The sequence below is a fragment of the Eublepharis macularius genome, chromosome 11 (genome assembly GCF_028583425.1).
Source record: "Eublepharis macularius isolate TG4126 chromosome 11, MPM_Emac_v1.0, whole genome shotgun sequence".
NCBI lineage: Eukaryota > Metazoa > Chordata > Lepidosauria > Squamata > Eublepharidae > Eublepharis > Eublepharis macularius.
This window is the reverse complement of record NC_072800.1, coordinates 25,658,238-25,678,292: the sequence shown is the minus strand read 5'-3', so window position 1 is coordinate 25,678,292 and position 20,055 is coordinate 25,658,238. Positions and strand designations below refer to the sequence as shown.

General features: G+C 42.8%; 1 protein-coding gene across 1 annotated transcript in view; it reads right to left on the bottom strand.

Moving 5' to 3' along the window:
• The window catches only part of ELMO1 (engulfment and cell motility 1), a 410,819-nt gene that overhangs the window by 271,340 nt on the left and 119,424 nt on the right, over positions 1–20,055 (bottom strand). Inside the window, exon 5 of the mRNA XM_054991799.1 lies at positions 15,780–15,830. Coding sequence (XP_054847774.1) covers positions 15,780–15,830 — 51 coding nt within the window. The remainder of the gene's footprint in view (positions 1–15,779; positions 15,831–20,055) is intronic.

Genomic DNA, 20,055 nt, shown 5'->3' with positions numbered 1-20,055 from the left:
TGGAAGCTGATTCAGATCAGGACTGTAAAATATGAAGACTGGCCTCTTAAGCCTTTCCCCAGGCCCTTTTCCTGGCCTGGAACACCCCATGGAGCTCCTATTTGCCCCAATGGGAAAACGTACATGTCATGTAAACCATCAGTAGACATATAGTCCCTGCTATACAAACTTAGCAGAGAAACGTACATGACCATCTAAATCAGCCTTCTTTTCTCATGACCAAAGATGGCTGCCATCTGGCCCACTAACTTGGGCCTTCTAAAAGCCTGTCTACCATTTATGCCTCATGGATGACTAAACATTCCACATGAACAAGGAGCTAATTCTAAGCACTGAGGAGAAGAAACCTAGAGTTCTAAATCATCTTAAGAGATGCAGACAGGGAGCAGAGAACTATGGAGAAGGATGGGAGATTTCCATCTTGGTCTTCCCCTTAAAGAAAGAAGCTAAGAGAGGGGAACTTCAGGGGCAAAGATGGATGTTATCTCGCGTTCTGAAAGGAACAAAGCCATAAACTGACTGGCAAAAATAGATGCTGATCATGATTTTTTTTTTAAAAAATCCCTAATATCAATAATTTCAAAAGTATTGTATTAAGCCTGTAACATTTACAATGTATCAACATTATCAGATGTGATCACCACAGAGATAGAACAAAAAATAGTTAACATATAATTTTGTCAGTTGCAGCAATAATACAATCTGGATATTTGAAATTTTCTCAGGATAAAACAGCTCCTTACACGTAAACAGCCCTTAGACTAGCATTTTAGATAGCAAGTAGAGGATTGTGTAACTGAATGCTTTCCCATTGCAGGGGCTCCATACATTTTTTAAAAAATATATATTTATTTATCAAAGAATCTATTAAGGCTAAACTAGAAGTCTTCTTCCTGAGATCCAGTTTTCTATGTGAAGGCAGAGTTTTAAAAAAAGATATGAAAGAACATTTAATAGGCATTTCAATCCTCCTGCATTCTGAAACAGTCTAGGAACTGTTTTACCACACAGGAGTTGTTTGTCTTGAGAGACTCAGACAGGCTTTCAAGGCTCCAATACATTCTACTAATGGCATCTCTATCCATTTAAAAAAATCTATTCCATCTTAGACCATTTTTGGAATATCTGTAAAATCTCTATCTGTTGCATTTTTATTGCAGCCATTTTTCCGAGAAGCACAAGATAGAACATGATTTTCCTATCCCTCATTTGATCCTCACAACACTGCTGTGAGGAAGACCTAGAGTCTCATTATGCAATCATTATAATACCCTTAAGCTGAGGTGGGGGGGGGGGCACCTCACAAGGGTCATGTAGTGAACTTACTGGCATATTGTGGACTGATTCACACATTACAGTTCTGGGCCTCCTAAGAGTACCTGTGCCCAATTCAGAGTAGGACAATGGTTGTTTCAGCCAATTAGATTTAGATGTGCCTGGGAGGCACGCAACTCCAGTACACTTCTTTGTAATGTGTGAATTAGCCTTTTCGTGGACATTTGTAATCACTATACCACACTGGTTCTGTGTTTTGAGCATACGTAGATGATCTATATTTGGGATTTCAATTTTTTTATTGAACTATTTTCCTTCCTTCCCTTTCTTCCTTCCTTCCCTAGAATAAAAACTGCCTAATGCAAGTAGCTACTATGCACTTTTTCTTGTGTTCCTGCTTGCACAAGAACTCTAGTGCAAGTGGAAATTTTGCACTGGATCCAACACAAGGCATTTCATACTGTTAAATCAGTAAAAAAAAGATTAGGTTTCACAGGAAAGTAATTATTACATATATTTTACCCCCCCCCCATTTCAATTTTGTCCCCCAAAGGGACAAAAACAGCCCCCCTCATTTCAGAAATCTTACATCTCTATTCAGTACACAATTAAAGTTCCCCACGTTTAAACCTTAAGACAATTCTGCCAAGAAATTGCAGGAAATCAGTGTTTAAAGAAAACAATGTAACCCATTTGCTGAAGTACCTTTTCTTTAGTCAATAAGAGCACCGAGATTGGAAGAGGACCAGCTGCTACCCTAGGATTCCAAGGCAATTGGCAAATGCCCTTCAGGACAACTTAACACCCACTCAGAGCGGTTTACAAAGTATGTCGTTATTATTCCCACAACAAAACACCCTGTGAGGTGGGGGGGGGGGGCTGAGAGAGCTCTGAGAGAGCTGTGGCTGACCTAAGGTCACCCAGCCAGCTTCAAGCAGGTGAGTGGGGAATCAAACCCGGTTCTCCAGATTAGAGTCCCACGCTCTTAACCACTACATCAAACTGGCTCTCTGGAAGGGTAGGAGTGGTTGAAGCAAAGAACAGGGTAAGGATCCTGGGCAGATGACAATTAAAAGAAAGGGACAGCTGGGTAAGCATTCCTTTAACATTAACTTTACATTAAATAAATAGATGATCAAGGACAAAGCTGCAGCAAAAGAAACTCATCCCAAAGCAAGTTCCAATCAGGAGCCAAGGCAGACATTCTAATACTGTTGTGAAGAGATAGGAGGTTGTGTGCCGCAGATTTGTTTTGCTAGTGAAGCATTTCCCTTGAGTGCAAGGAGCTTTCGGCTGTCACAAGGTATCTTGTGACAAGGAAGGTTCTTTTCACCAGAGGAAATCACCAGAGGAAATCACTTTCATCAGTGGTACAGATCTGTGGGATCCAATCCATCAGTACAAGCAAGGTGATTTATGCTAGAAGGTATCTAAGAACAACATAAGGGGAGGGGCTGAAGTGAAAACAGAAGCACTGGGAAGAAATATTGGAAAGTACTGGGAAGATGGACAAGAGGAATTGTATTTGCTGGGAAAGGAGGAGGAAGCAAGAGAGGGTTCTTCTAAACTTCAACAGGTCTTCTTGGGCATTGAACACAACCCACCACATTTCCCATGGCCACAAAAGCGTCTTCATCATACTTTTTCCCCTGTCCAAATTAGTGGCTATAAAACACTCAGAGTATCAGACTTCTGTCACTGATGTCATTTTATATCTTTACTTCACAACTAACAACTAACTCTTTGGGTCCTCCTTGTAATGTCATCTGCTGACCTGGGAGTGAAAATTCTCTCAACACCCAGTGCTATTTGTACTATGTCTCCCCTGCACCCTCTCACCCTTGTCACAACTGTAGCCCAGCAGCACATTGCTCTACAATCCATATTCCCTGTGGGCAGCCTCAGGACTCCCCCGTGACAACTCCCCTCATCATGTGCGATCTTGAAATCAGGGTTCTAGACTATGCTAGTACACAGGCATAATGTCGTACTTATTGGTGTGGTCTGAGGCAGGAAGCTGCTAAGCGGCTGGAAAGGGGTATTTAGCCCCACAAACTGGTTCGTAACTGGCCCCAGTTCCGTGCCAGTTCGTGGTTTTTGGTTCATCAAAATCCACGAACCACGAACCTCATCGTTCAAGTTTTTTTTGGTTCGTGCCCATGTCTACTCTTAACCACTACACCAAACTGGCTCCCACTAGATCCAAGTTCAAAACCCTGATCATGATAAAATTCACTAAATTACCATAGGCCAGACATTCTCAGCATGACCTACCCTGCGGCATGGTTGCTGAGAAGGTAAAGTAGAGGAATGAGGAACCATGTACGCCTCCCTTGAGTTCTTTGGCTTAAAAATATATTATTAACATAATGTGTATGAAGTGTTTTGCGCACCTCATACTCACCATATTAAAAATTGTAACAGTGGACAATTAATTATTTAAGCTGTAGCATAATATTGCTATGATTTCTTGAAATCCAAGAGAAAATCCACAAAGCCCTTGTAGTTCTCCAAGAGATGGTTATCTCATTTACAAATTACTTCCCGGAATTAGTGCAGTAAGGCTCTACAAAACAGAACCAATACGGACAGAACAGATGTATCGTGATTACAGATTGAACAAATATTTTTCTCTTACAAACACACTCTTAAGCTGTCTCATGTGGCAACTAGCCAGGGGTTACATTGGCTGCTGTCACGACTGATAGAAGAAAACATTGCTTCACATGGTGTAGAGCCCTTCCCTGATCCCGGCTCCTGTTGCCATAGTGTCTGATATGCAATCTCATGGAACACGGCCTCTCTCTCGTCACAGCATCAGAAATTACACCTACAGGACATGTGCTGTGAACAGTTTCCAAGGAGCTCTTTGCAATTTATGATCCAGGGTAGTAGGACAGCAGAGAGAGCAGCTCATTAGGAAGTGATCATGTTAGTTTCCAAGGCACTTTCCTCATAAAAAGAATCATCCACATGGAAATATTGGTCTTGTTTTTTATAAAATGTATTAGGAAACATGAAGAAGAACACTGCTGTTTGAAAAGAATTTACTCTGAGCAGCGTACTAATTCTAAAAGAGATACGAGGAGGAGCCGCATGGAGAAATGCACACAACATTATCTCTCAATGGCTCCCGTAAGACTTTAAGGACCTGTCTGATCAGGGTTGACTTGCTGCCCTGTGTTGGTACAAAAGGTGAAGATGGGGCCAAACTGCATTTGTCTGGAGTACCAACTGAATTCAGAGCTTAAGAACAGCTTCTATTTGGAGAAGATGGGCATATGCCCTGGCATACACACACTTGATTGATGACCAAATACATTATGAGGTAGAGGAAATTTTGGATTCCAAGATCAGACACAACAAGTTGTACTATCTTATCAGATGGAAAGACTTTGAACCTGGTCATAACGAATGGGTAGAAGCCATCCATGTTAGTGCCCCCAGATTGCTGAAAGTTTTTCATACCCAATATCCTCATAAACCTGGGGGAGGGGCATCTTAGACGGGGCAGAATGTCAGGTTCTGATTATGTTTAAGCCAAAGAGACTCCATTTTAACTTTGTCAGTGTGTTAAGTGTGCTTCTTGCAGGTGTGGAGACTACTGCTGGGAGCCTGGAGGAGGGAGAGAGACTGTTATCGTTTGCATGCCTTCGTCTTCCTGCCGCCCTTGAGAAACTTTTCCTTTCTCACCCTCTGGCCGTTTGTTTTGAGAACTAAGGGGGAGGTTGGGGCATGCGGGAAAATGCATACTCTGTACCTATTCTTTTGCTGAGCATTCGTAACAATTCTACAGATCAGCTAAGATCAATGTATCTTGGAATGTGTACTCCATTTGTTGACAATCTTCAGTAAAGACTTTTGAAATCAATGGACTTTTGTCTTATTGCAAAAGGTTGGCTAAATTGCAACTTTTGGCAAGCCACAGTCTGACAGGTTTCTTCTATGCATCTAGCGCCTTGTGCTCAGTAAAATCAAGGGTGAACATCTAAGCTGCATTCAAATATCATAAACAAACCCAAGGTTGTGAAAGTAGCCCAAGTTCAGACACTACCACAAACCATGGCTGTTGGTTTTTTCTTTCAAATCAACAAATCTTTGATCTCTGCTCTGTAGACAAGCGGAAGAGTTAAGTGCTTGAACCTGTTCCCTGGTAAACATGATTCCTTAGCACAAATGGAGCACCAGAAGGATATGCCAAGCCAGACGAGTGTGCCGAGTTGTCAGTCTCAGCGTGAAGATGTTTTTACTGGTCTCTCTCACTCTCCTGCCTTTCCACAAACTATGCAAAACTGCATCACTCAGGAGGGCTTTTTTGACACAGGTAAGACGGCTGTGCTGTAAAGGGAACGGTTCACAAAGATGCTTTGGAAAAGACTGTTCTACTGTGCACTGTCTGTTGCTGTAAGCATACTCCTACCAGGTAATTTCTACATTGTTTAACATGTCAAGTTTAAATGCTTATGCTTTCTTTCTGCTCTGTATCAGAGTTCTGCTTGTTTTCCAATTTCTACAAACCAAACTCCATCGCACTGTTTATTGGATGTCCCAGTCCTTGGTTGTACTGTCTCACACTGTGCAATCCACCTTGAGTCTCAACAAGAAAGGTAGACTCTAAATAATATAAAAATAAATAAACCTTTACTAATAAACACATGCAAGTAACTGGCTCTCTCCAACACCAGGATCTGGCTACATACAAGAACACTGAAGATCTCCTTGCTCTTTCTGAAGCAGCATCTCCAAAGCTCTTCTGTCCACAGATATGCATCCTCACACACTGGCCCCACATCTTGCATCCCTCCAGAGTCCACGCTAACCTATCCCTGCAACTCCAGAGCCTCAATCACACCACAACAGCAAGGTTCATCCTCAACAACGTGGCTGCATGGGAGATAGCTGCCGCTATGCAGTCCTTCCGGGATCATGAATTCCACGAGTCAGTTAAAGTGCCCACAGAATGTACTTGTGTTGTATTCAGAAGATGGCCCCCAACACAGCAAGCACAAGAACTCCCCTGCTGCTCAGGCAGCTCCTCAAAGCCTCCTCCCACTGCTTTTGGGCATGCAGCAGTCAAGTCAGCAATTCCAGACTGCTAGAAACCTCCTCCGTGATTTAACCATGTTTCAGAACAGATGGCACAACAGAACATACTGCTTCTTTACAATCTTCATTCTTATGCCAATCGGCTCTGCCTAAAATTTGCAGTGTAGGATTAGCATGGATCATCAAGATTCCTTACTTGAGCGATGGTCTATTCTTCTTCTCCAGTGCTCCCCAACTTCCAGAAAAAGCCTTCTCATGAAACGGCTCTCTTATTCATTGGATGACTGTCTGCCTGTCATGACAGTCAATGCCCACCAGCAGAGCATCTCTGAATGCACACTATTAATACTGAATTGGGGTGTGTGTGTGTCAACAGTTCTTTCTTCTGCAGTATTAGAGACTGACAAACTCCCAGGCCATTATTGCAGCTCTCCAGCAGGCCACCAGGAGCAAATCACTTTCTGCTATTGGCATCCTTCCTAAGAACCCACTAATTCATTGCAAACAAATTCACAAAAACATATTAAACATCCTGTGCATTGAGTAGGGATCACTGGAGGAGTGTGGGGGTGGAGTTGTGAATGTCCTGCATTCTGCAGGAGGTTGGACTAGATGACCCTTGGGACATTCTAGCTCTATGTTTCTATGCCCAGAAATGAAAAAAAGTTAGGCCTATGATTGCAGCACTGCAGCACTGGAATTGCCAAGGCAATGATCTGCAGAAACTTTCTGATGTCACATTATGGAAACACAAATGTTTTGCCATGAGCATAGCTTTCATAAAGAGAAACAAATGCAGTCCTCCTTTGATATAAAAAATATTTTTCATTAAAATAAGGATTTTTAGCCACTTCATTAGATGCATGAAATGTTAATCTACAGAAGATATAATTCTACTTGAAATTACCAGAAACAGAAGAGACAGACTATTGTTGGAGATACACACGGTACTTTAGAAGGACTGGCTTCTCTGATGGGCTACTTGCCTCTCTTGGTGGCGGTGGAGAGTGCCATTAAGTCATAGCAGACTTATGGCAACCCATGGTGGGGTTTTCATGGCAAGAGACGAACAGAGGTGGTTTGCCATTGCCTGCCTCTGCATCCCTGGCCTTTGTTGGAGGTCTCCCATCCAATTACTAACCAAGGCAGATCCTGCTTAGCTTCTGAGATCTGACGAGATCAGGCTTGCCTGGGTTATCCAGGTCAAGGGCCTCTCTTGGTAACACCCCCCTCCCCCCAAAAAATCCTTCCTTACTCTTGTTGCTCAAGGATAACACAGATTAATAATTTGTTACGGATAATGAATTGAAGATAACAGCTACCAAGTTATCAACAATGTATTATGCATATTACAATGGAAGATGACATTGTGATATGAGAAACTAGTAATAATCAAGCTCCACTCATTTGACGTTACATTTCTGAAACAGAAACACAAAATGTCAGAATTGATGGCATTAGGCAAAGAAATGAAGGCGATGAAGAAGGCTTCAGCATCCAAGAAGGCCATTAAGGCAGCCTGGAGAGACACACAACCATAATCCCCAGTGTGGCCAACTGTAGGTTTTTGGTCTCCCAATACATGTGTTCCTCTTTTGCTGGTCCAGAGGAGTTAGCCGTGTTAGTCTGTAGTAGCAAAATCAAAGACAGTCCAGTAGCACCTTTAAGACTAACCAACTTTATTGTAGCATAAGCTTTCGAGAATCACAGCTCTCTTCGGCAGATGCAAGCAAAATCAAAAAGAGTCCAGTAGCACCTTTAAGACTAACCAACTTTACTGTAGCATAAGCTTTTGAGAATCACAGTTTTCTTTGTCAGATGCGTGGAACTGACGAAGAGAACTGTGGTTCTCGAAAGCTTATGCTACAGTAAAGTTGGTTAGTCTTAAAGGTGCTACTGGACTCTTTTCGATTTTGCTAAGACAGACTACCACGGCTAATTCCTCTGGTGCTATGAATGAATGAATGAATGAATGAATGAATGAATGAATGAATGAATCAATCAATCAATCAATCAATCAATCAATCAATCAATCAATCAATAGTGCTATCCATTGTTCTATCACAGATGTCTTGGGAGGGACATCAAATGCACTGGCTGAGGGTCAAGAAAGAGACCACCCTGATCCCATACTACTTGAGAGAAATCACCAACAAAATGGAGGCCATTCTGCACATTCTTAAGAACTTTTCCAAGAAGATGGAATAGGTATATGAGTTGAAAGCCCAGGCGTAAATATTTTTAAGTATTTTCTATTTATTGTTAAAATATTTGTTGTTCCACTGTTACCTGTATACATAGGCCTGTTTTTTAACATGACACTGCAAGGCAGTCTTTTTTAAAACTGGCTGTTCATTGGTATTTGATTATTGTTAATGATTATTTTTTATTATAACTTGCTCCATATTTTGCAACAGTACAAATAGTATTTTTAAAATGCTGGTTTCTTAGACTCTGTTAAAAAAAATTATATGAAGGAGGGATTGGCTTTGCTGATGGAAAACATTCACAACTGCATTAGTACAATATGCAGCCTGGATGTACAGCTGAAAATCTTGCAGTCCATGCTCAAAGTCCATCACCCTCTCTTTATGGACCAATATTGACTTTCCGTGCTTCTTCCTCTTAACATTCTTTTTTTTTAAAAAAAAAAAAGTTGTTCCCTTGAAAGTATTGCATGCATATTTCTGCTTCCTTTCCAAGCTGGTGCATGTCCAATTTAAAAAAATAAACCACCAAGGGGAAGAAATTGCAAAAAGCAGATTTTTCTTGGCCTTTTTTACCCACTTAACCCTGCCTACACTTCCTTCATTGTGATCCTTGGCTGCTGCCTTCTGAGCCCCAGTCCGAGGGCTCATTGCAGCCTTATCACAGAGAGCCCTAGTGGATGTCTCCACACTTTAGTGGCCCTGATTGGGCTGAAAGGCAGGATATTGATCATCTAAATAAAGCACTAAATAGAAAAGCCAGCCAGTTCTTTGCAGGAAATTGGGAAGTAGTAGAACATCTGCCTGGCATTCAGAGGGCTTCAATCCCAGGTATCTCCAGATAGAAAGATCCCTTCTTGACACCATGGAGAGCCATTGTCATCCGAACTTCACATCACTGAGCTGCATAGACCAATGGCCGACTCAGTACAGCTTCGTGTGTTCATATCGTAAAAGAACTGATCAGCTACATTAGGGTTAATTTTGACAACACAATTTGAAGCCCCATGACACTGGGCCTGCATCCAAACATTTAGATCATGTATCTCTTTGCAAATGATTTAATCTTAAATACACATAGTAAAGAAAAACAATACTCCTGTACTTTCAGGGGACAGCTGGTGGGTTATGTTGTTTTGCCCCTTAAGGCCTCTATATGTGGACAAGATGGATTTCTGAGTGCCTGGATTCATTCTCACCTTTCTTTTACCATTTATTCCTGCATCATGTCTTTAATCTATCCTGCTTTTGTAGTGTATTATTATATGCATATCATCTTTTAAAAAAACATTTAATTTGTATTCGTTTCACTCGTGTCTGTGTCTTCCTACTGGCAGTCTCTGAACCAACAAGGGGGTAAGAACCCCCATTTGCCAAAGTCTCCTGCTTAATTAGGCCTCATAAACAGGATGCAGCCACATATATGGGCCGGAACATTTTCTACCTGCAAAGCTAAATTCAGAGATAGAAAGGAAGAGGGCTACTGTGACAGTATTCTGTACCCACCCACCCACCCCAAAATTAAAACCCACCTTGATAGCACGTTGAAGAAATCACTATTGCCAAAAATCTGGCAACCAAGTTATTAATGGTATCTGCAAACAGAAAAGAGATCATCCAGGATTCATCAAGAAGCTGATATTTGATCAAGATCGACATGATCCAAAGATCTGAGTACAGTCCATCAATCATAAGATGACATGAAATGATCTGCAGTCTCTGTTGTACCAGACTCACAGCAGCAAAAACTATCTGAGTATGGGGTTTTAGCAAAGCACCCCCTCAGCTCTGCAGCTGGCAAAAAGTTCCATCTGTCAAGCATAAAAGCACACCTGTGTGTAGAGATTGTAAAGAAATTTACATACAAGAGGATGACTGGAGAGGAGGAAATTCCTACTGCATAAATAGAACATATTTAACTTGCATACAACTGTGTACTAACACAGTCCTAATCAGTTACTAGGGTTGCCAGGTGGACATATGGATTTGGGGCAAGTACATGGTGGGGTGCAGTGTAGTGGGCATGATGATATTACTTCTGCAGAAAACCCAGAAGCAACAGTGGTAGCTCTAGGAATCACTCAAAACTCTATGGTAAAACCACAGAGTTTCTAACGACTCCTAGAGCTACCCTTTGTTACTTCTGGGTTGTACTTGGAAGTGATGTAGTGACACTGGCCACATTGCTCTGGGCAGCAGTCGGTGAAAAGGCTTTCCAGCAGGAGTCATCCCACCATAGCTGGATTAGCACTAGGATATGGAGGGTGGGGAAATCAGGGCCATATTATTCATAAGGCTGACTGGGATGAAGCCTAGGGGTCCCACAGGGACTAGGGGCCCGTCAATTTTTTTTGCTGAGGCACACCCCCACATAAATTACAATTAATTGATTCTCTTATATAACCTGTATTGGTAAGATAATTTACTGCTTCTTTATTGAAGTGGAGCAAATTGTCTCCTATATTAAAACAATTATCCATAAATTATATATTTTAATATATAATAAAAATTATATTCACTTCAAAATATTACAGTACTGAATAGTTATACCCCCCAAATGTGCTTTCCTGAAGAGTTCTACTTGCGTAATAAAAATATTTTTAAAATTGTGAATAGAATTCTTCAGGAGACCCTCAAAATGGATATAGGGCTATGTACTGAGGTCTAGTACCTATCGTACCAGGGTCAGGCTGTCAGCTGTAGTGGGGTGAAAGATTGAAGTGCCAGAGGGGGGCTAAAATACCCGAAAATCTAGGGACCTAACCAGGGGTTAATACGGCCAAGGCTTTTTTTCTGGGAAAAGAGGTGGTAGAACTCAGGACTGCACAATGACATCACTTTGGGTCAGCTGGAACAAGGGGGGAGTTTTTTAAATTTTAAATGACCCTTGGTGAAAATGATCACATGGCCGGTGGCCCCATCCCCTGATCTCCAGACAGAGGGGAGTTTAGATTGCCCTCCGCGCCAATCGGCAATCTAAACTCCCCTCTGTCTGGAAATTGGAGGGGGCGGGGCCACTGGCCATGTGACCATTTTCAAGAGGTGCCAGAACTCCGTTCCACTGCGTTCCAGCTGAAAAAAAGCCCTGAATATGGCCTTGAGGGGAATCTAGTTTATCCCAGTTCTGGAACCTAGTTAGGGTAGAATTCAAATGGAACTGGCATATTTTGGTAAAAGTATCTGCTAAGTTAGCCCTCCACACCTCTTTCATGTTTTAATATCCACACCTCTTAAATAAAACTGAAAATAATGATTGATGAAGGAACAGGAATAGAAGTTGTATTGGAGAGAGAAGAAGGTATTACTCTAAAAAAACCCACAGCAAGCCTCAAGCACTGTCTTATGATGGGACCGAATGAACACACAACATTGAATCTCTTGTTGTGATACACAGATACATTAGTCACGTCCTCCTTACTTATAAGAGCTGCAGCCGTGTGGCTAATCCCCCATAACCAAGGAAGCAAGCAACAATGAACAGCTTCATTCATTACAGTCTACACCAAAACCAACTAATGAAAAGTAATGTGTTCCATGCCGTCCTTTCATCCTAACTCCTCCATTGCGCTGCACCAAGGAGCTGTCACTTTATTAAAGCACTGGGCAACTGGGAACAAGCAAACTCCGTTACAGACTGGTAAGCGGAGAAACACCCTTTTTTTAAAGTCTGCATTTAGCAAAAGTGTTTAGGCTCGAGTTCTACAACTGGAGTTTCCATGCCCAAGTTACTAGACAAATATAGATACCAAAACCTCAGGAGTAAATGTTTTCAAATAAGTAAAAAAAAAAAAAAAAAGAATTTACTGGGGAATATGGGAACGGGTTTGTCCAAAGTCTTAAAGTAGACTGAAATTGAAATCTTATATTTTGAAAATAAAATCCTACCCTCAAGTCATAGTTGACTTATATTCTACTGGATCAGATTTGGCTGCAGCATGTGTTACTAGAAGTGGCGGGGGGGGGGGGGATGAAATCCCCAAAATTAGTTGCAGACAGTTTGCACAAAATGAGAAGTTTGAGCACATTGTTTAGCATGCCAAAGCAGCAACACATCTACAAAAATGAGACATCTGATTTTCACACCGACTAGTCTACTAAATGGAAGACCACACTGAAAACATGGTTCCTTCTGCAAAAGCCAGGGTAGGGATACAGTGATTAGACCACGGAGACTGGGATGCTAAAACCTCCCTCTTAGGGTTGCCAGCCCCCAGGTAGTGGCTGAAGATCTCCCAGAATTACAACTGTTCTCCAGGCCTCAGAGATCAGTTCTTCTGGAGAAAATGGCTACTTTTGGGGGTGGACTCTATGGAATTATGCCATGCCAAGGTCCTTTCCCTCCCCAAACTCCACTTTCTTCAGGTTTCTCCAGGTTTTACCCCCTAGATCTCCAGGAATTTCCCAACTTGGAGCTGGCAACCCTACCCCCTCTGCTAAGAATTCCAATAGATTAATAATGTTAGTCTATAGCACAAAAAGCCCCCCCCCAAAAAGTCTTGGGACACTTTAAGGATATTTCTCTAAGCATAAGCTTTTGTGGATTATAGCCCACTTGTCAAATGCATCACAACGTAGGCTCCAGCCCACGAGTACTTACACTGCAGCAAATCTGCTGGGCTTTCAGGTCTCATAAGACTTCATGTTTTTTCCCCTCTGCTATGAAGTCCATTCTATGACTCTGGGCCAAGTTGCTCTCCCTCCGCCTCAGCCTAACCTACCTTATGTATGTGACAAGAAAATTGAGGTGGGAATCACACATGCTGCCCTGAACTCTTTGGATAAACGCTGAGTAAAATAAATGAATGAATTAAATATACATTTCCTCTCTATCCTGGACTGAGTTTTGAAAACAGCTCGCCAGGTTTTTGCTGTGGGACAAGTTGAACCAAGGAAATGCTAGCTGTAGAAGGCAGGGATTGGCTTGTGCCCATTACATCAATAATGTAACAACTTGGATCCCTACTCCAAAAGCATTTTTATAAATTTTTTTAAAGTATTTAGGAATTTTTTCCCTCAGCATGATGAAACGTGTCTCTCCTTAAAAAGGGGGAAAGGAAAAAATAGCCTGGTTGATATATGATGGGAGGAGCAAGACTGAAGAATTACACATATCTCTGGCCCGGAAAGCAACTTGCTTGCCAGCAAGCCTAATGCGAGATGGGTATGTATGTTTGTTTCCTTCATTTCAACACCCCCTCAGTAGGATAACACTGGGACAAACAAAACTGTACAGAATATAGTAGCTTGCAGTCAGGTTCATGCTGCGGACAAATAATCCTCTGTGACCACTCTCAGAATTCTACATCTGTCTTTATGTTCATCTAACATGCAGGATATGGAAAACATTTTGCTATAAACCATGTCAACAGCTCTCATCAATTCCCTATGGTTGCAGAAAATCTTTGGTGTGGAATAAGCTGTGCTGTTGAAGCAGAAAGAGAACATTTTTTTAAAGGAGATAAAGGACGATATCTTCCTACATTTCTGTGTGAAGCCAATCCTGAAGAAGAGGCAGAAGGAGCCTGTGAAGTTAGGAGACAGCTGGAAACAGCATGCAAGGGACAGAGCATCTACAGATATGTCCCTGTTAAAAGACTGAAATTGCAAGGACAGGGCTGAAGCTGTGCAGATATGGGACGAGACTGATGGAGGATGGGGAAAATAACAAAGAGGAAAAAGCAGGAGGTAAAGAGTTTCTGAGAACTAAAGAAGGAATGATTCATAGGAAAGAGAGAAAGAGCAAAGAAAATGGGAAAATTCGGCCTGTTCTTGCTGTAACCTAGGAAACTGAGTTTGCCTGCAGAGGTTTCAGGAAAAAATCTAGCTTAATAAATAATTACGCCAAATTTGCAAATACAGCAGGGGAAATAAAGGAACAGGTTGCATGTACAATGATGCAGAGTCACAAAAATCACAACCCACTGTTCAAAAAGCAAAAGGATAATTCTGTAAGGAAGCTGTCTCTAGATGAAGGTGGGGAAGAACCTCAGGTTTTGTGAAGTCATTTTATCCTGGTTCCTAAATGCAGTGAACTTTAATTATGTAACCCTCTTGGAAATCTATCTTGGTATGCTGTGTTACCGGAGACATAGTTATGGCAGCTCTGCTATGAACTGCACTGCCTCTGTCAAGATGCTTTCCTAGAAAGGGAACCTTCAGGAGTATCACCGTGCCCAAGCATCTGCCCACGGGACCCCCAACCCAGCATAATTAGACCTTTTTTGAATGCTCCATCCAGCAGCCATTGCCTACTAAACAGGGATGCACTGTGAGCCAGTTTTTAAAGTCCTTATCACAGGCCCTCCCTTGAATAAATAAGTTATAAGATTAACCATATGTAATGGTATAGGGGTGTGCACAGGGAAAAGATTCAGGTTTCCCGCTTCGGTTTTAGCCGAAGCAGGAAAACAATCCGGAATACCACTAAACCCTAAGAAGCAAGACGCTTCAGGATTAGGGCATTTCAGCCGCTTCAGTATGCTCCGTAAAACTTCAGAGCATACAGAAGATCACAGCAGGAGTTCTCGGCTTTTTCACCTGATGGGAGGGGTGAAAAAGCCAGCCAGCCTCACTGGGTGAAAAAGCCAGCCTGAAAGCTTTCAAAGCTCAGAGCAGCACTGAAAAGCCCTGCTCTGAGCTTTGAAAAACTCCAAGCCAGCAATTTCACCCAATGGGAGGGAGCTCCCTCTTCCTCCCTCCCATTGGATGAAATAGCCAGCCTGGATACTTTCAAAGCTCAGAGCAGCGCTGAAAAGCCCTGCTCTGAGCTTTGAAAGTATCCAGGCTGGCTATTTCATCCAATGGGAGGGAAGCAGAGGGAGCTCCCTCTTCCTCGCTCCCCTTGGGTGAAAAAGCCAAGGGCATTTCCCTCCCCCCTTGGAACAGCTGTTTGGCGAAGATTTCTCCACCAAACAGCTGATCTGGGGTTTAAATGCCCCTTTCCCTGCTGCTTTGCCGGGGCAGGGAAAGGGGCATTTTAAACCCTTGACCCGAAGCTTCCCAAAGCAATACCAATTGCTTCGGGAAGCTTTGGTGCGGGGTTTCCAAATCGAGCCAAGCGTGCTGGGCCCGATTCGGAAGTCCTGAGTCTTTGCAAATTGGGTTCGATTGGGGTATTTTACCCGAAATAGAAACCCGAATTGCACACCCCTGGATATGACTCCCCCTCCTTAACATAATGTAAAAGCAAAACCTCATCACCACTGGGCAAAGCAAGAAAATTCATGGAATATAAATATATCAATAACTTACTGGTGATGTAGTTAATCGGAGTATTGTTCCATTTTTAATTTCATTACGGTTCTGGAAAAAGAAAATGCCAAACATCAGTCATCCATAATTCAAGCTCACTAAAAAAATTAATGTATATAAATCATAGAATGTATACAGAACAGATCAACTTTTCAGCAGCTATTAGGCATTTCCCACAACACAAGAAAATTGTTTTCACTGCTGTTTGGTAATATTAATAACAGTTACAAGAAAGAACATTGTCAAGGATACAGCTCATTCTGTCTGACCGCACTGAGATAGCTTTCTCATGGCTCCATATTCAGAGTGGAATCTCCCTGAATCATGACAGCAGTTAAAGGTTTCCTCTCTACAGTCAAAGCTATTCCAAAACTGTTATTTCGATCATGGGGAGGCTGGGATCCATAGACAAGGGCAACACACACACACACACACACACACCAACTTTAAAAACTTCTCCATCTTCCAGGATATGCACCAGAAACATCCTTGGATGAATCCAAATCAGTGCCCACAAAGTGAAGTGGGTCTTTCCTGCCTTTTCTCTCCTGCCCTTTCAATTCTATTCTGGGGGGGTCAAGGGGCCCTCAAGAAAAAATACGGGGTGGTGGTGGTGGCAAAGTTTCAGTCTGCAGTGTGCGTGTGTGTTTAGAGGAGAGGAGAATCAACGAAAATTGCACTCTCCCTCCTCCATCCACAGAAGTGCCATTATGTTGACTTAAGTATCCCCAAACTAGCAGTCTGCACTTTTGAATCTGGCTTCTCTGTGGTTTATCCTGGTAACCAAGCTGTTTGAGGAGACGAAGAAGACTCTAGCCTGCATCTAGAACCAGATCATTTGAAGATTAACAGCTGCAGCCCATCCCCAACTCGCACCAGATCAGTTTGAGAGGAAAAGCCACAACATGAGGCCTACGGGAAGCAGGCACCTACAAGAGTCTGTTCAGGGCTGTCATTTGTTTCCTGTGCAAAGAATAGTCTAGGAAGTTACCAGAGTTAAGGAACAAGCTTGAAGGAACCTTCCCTCCTGCACTGGAAAGACACACAGATTGGTGCAGAGTGCAGATGGTGCTACACCTCTGAAGATGCCAGCCACAGCTGCTGGCGAAACGTCAGGAACTACAATGCCAAGACCACGGCAATACAGCTCGGAAACCCACAACAACCATCGTTCTCCAGCCATGAAAGCCTTCGACAATACATTGCAGACACAAACTTTGTGTGCTCTTAACACACACAGGGGCTGAGGAGATACTACTTTGAAACTCAGCAATTTAACGCTTCCCAAATAATTCATTCTCTCCTCCAAAAGCAAACAATTTCCCAAAGTTATCATTATACCCCTAAGCTCTGAAGGAGAGTGATGAGGGAACAACTGCCCTCAGCTTTCCTTGCTTCCTGAAAAGGAAGCAAAATATTAATCTGATTTTCAAAACGGAGTTCCTTATGCAGTGCTTGGCTTTATAGCCACTGGCAGCTACCAAGTAATACTTTGAAATCTACATTCTGTGTAAAAGGCATAAGTAAATTGCACTGTGAAATCTGACTCTAAAGTGACATCACATCGTTGGAGTGCGTAGGTCTGCTTAAACCTATCATTAAACATCTGTAAGCACTGCGAAGTTATTCCTCCGGTGCTCTGTTTTCCATAACTGCATCGTGCCATCTTAAAAACCACTGGAACTAGCCACTGAGATTTGATACTACCATTTCACGTTCTCATTCAGACACAAAGCACGGACGCTGGAGCTTACATTAAAGTGTAAGGACATCAAAGACACTCCTGCTTCTTAAAACAACCAAGAACGTTATCCCTCACCAGGGGTAGGGGGAAATGAAAGGACTAGCTAATCTTCTTATTGTTAAACTGATATACACAATAATTACATCAGCAAAATACAGAGCTCTTTTTATAATGACATAGGACTCCACCAAACTGTCATATGGCTGAGTTGTAATTAGCCACTTGCCTGGTCAACAGGGACAAATAATATGTATTTGCATAACATTAGAGAGTGTTCAGCACACAGCACATACATTATCTCTGTAATCTTTACAACTAGTCTGTAAGATATGGCTGTATTATTTCCGGTACTGAGGACCCCCAGACTGAAATGTGGTCACTTGCCTAAGTGAGATCTGAATTGTGATTCCATAATTTATACCATGGGCTAGCAGTTATTTGTAGTGACCAGAACTGGTAGACCAGAACTGGTAGACCCTGGAAACTATTCTGGCCGTGTGTGAGCGGAGTTACCTCCTTCCGCCCATCCCAAGGGTAGAATTCAAAAAGAAGGTAGGCCTTCACAGATGACAGAAGGCCAACTGTATCAGTCTACCATCATCCAATCTACTACAATGTCCTACAAACAGAAAACAATAACTAGAAATATGTGCAGATCCAAGAACTCTGTAATTTATTTAATGGTATGTTTATCTTTTGATTAAAATGAAATTTAATTATCTAAGTATTTATACTGTTTTCTATGAACCTACCACAAGAAGACTGAAAGCTTAACATATCAAAGGAGTTAAGATACCAACTACCAGGTAGGCTGGGTCAATCCAGAATTCCATTCCCAAGGCTTAACGTGCCAACAGCCTCAGGTATAGCCAATCTGGTGGGCATGATAGTCTGTCCCTCCGCAACGTGAATGTACACATGCATATTCCGGAGTACACAATGTGCAGCACGGCAGACCTATGTTGTGAGGCCCAGCCTGAGATATAACAGGGGAATCTCTCCCATTAGATCTTAGAGGATGCAAGTGAGAAACCGACCACAGTTTGGAGGGGTGGTCCAAAAGCCACCTTTCACCTATAGTTGCCAGCTCTGGCTTGGGAAATTTCTAGAGATTTGGGGGGTGGGGGGAGAGAACCTGGAGAGGGTGGAGTTTGGGGGAGAGAGGGGCCTCAGCAGGTATGATACCATAGAGTTCACCTTCCAAAGCTGCTGTTTTCTCCAAGGGAACAAATTTCTGCCAGCTAGAGATGACTTGTAATTCCCGGAGATCTCCAGCCACCATCTGGAGGACGGCAAACCTACTTTCAGCTCAGGAAACAACCAAAAGGCAATGTTCTGCCCCCTCCCCAAAACCCCAGGAATGTAGTCCATAATAGTGTGAGGCACTGTGCCTCTTCACTCTAGTCACGATCCCTTACGGCTCACCTACCTCACTTTGAGGTATGGAACAATAGCCACTGCGTGACTAGGAGTCAGTTCGCATGCATACAGAGAACAACTTCCTTTACAGTGAAAACTTCATGTTGATTGTTCTGTAAATGGGTGCCCCACTGTGTACTTTAACCTTAAAAAGTAGACCCAGGAGGTGAGGAAGTGATTTGGATTGGGGTTATGTCACCAGATAGGGAGGGAGGTTAACCCTTTCTTGCTGTGTTTCCCAAACAGACCTCTCCCCCAGCTGCTATTAGCTCTGCTAAGGGAGGAAAAGGCACAATCTGGGGCTAATAGCATCTGGGAGGGGACTGATTTCTATCAGGAAAATGGAAGAGTTCGCTCCCCTCCCCGCATGGTGCAGCAAGCAGGGGCCCATGCACCTGCCTTTTAAGTACATGCAGGGCTCATTTTGAGGGGGAATGCGCTGGAACGCAGTTCCGGCAGTTCTCCAAAGAGGTCACATGTCAGGTGGCCCCACCCACCTGACCCTTGGCCATTTTGGGCTCATTTCAATCTGGATTGGGGCTGAAACAGCCTGGGCGGGGCCTCTGACAGGTGGTGGATCACTCTCCCACTCAACAGCGGCCCAATCCTGACCATTTTGCGCCCCTTTTTGGCCATTTTCAGCCCCTTTTTGCCATTTTGGGACCAATTTCGGCCCTGAATGGCCAGGATTGGGTCCAAAACAGCCAGGATAGATGATGTCACGGGGTGTGGCATATGCAAATCAGCTATGCTAATGACACACTTCTGGTGATGGCAAGGGGTGTGGCATATGCTGATGAGTTATGCTAATGAGATGCTAATGAGTTCCTCCAGCTCTTTTTCTATGAAATGACCCCTGAGTACATGTTGAAAAATCCAATTAAGGATCCTCAACATAAAATTCACTTGGATATAAGGGCCAAGCTACAAGTGACGAATGACACTTGAACGGCAAGTGAACAGACTCAAATGTATTCCTCCCTGTTCACTTACACTCCACTTCCGCTTGAGCGCAAGTGGAGCACAAGTGAACAGGAAGGAATACACATGAGTCTGTTCACTTGCCATTCAAGTGTCATTCGTCACGTGTAGCTCTATGACGGCTCTCCCTGT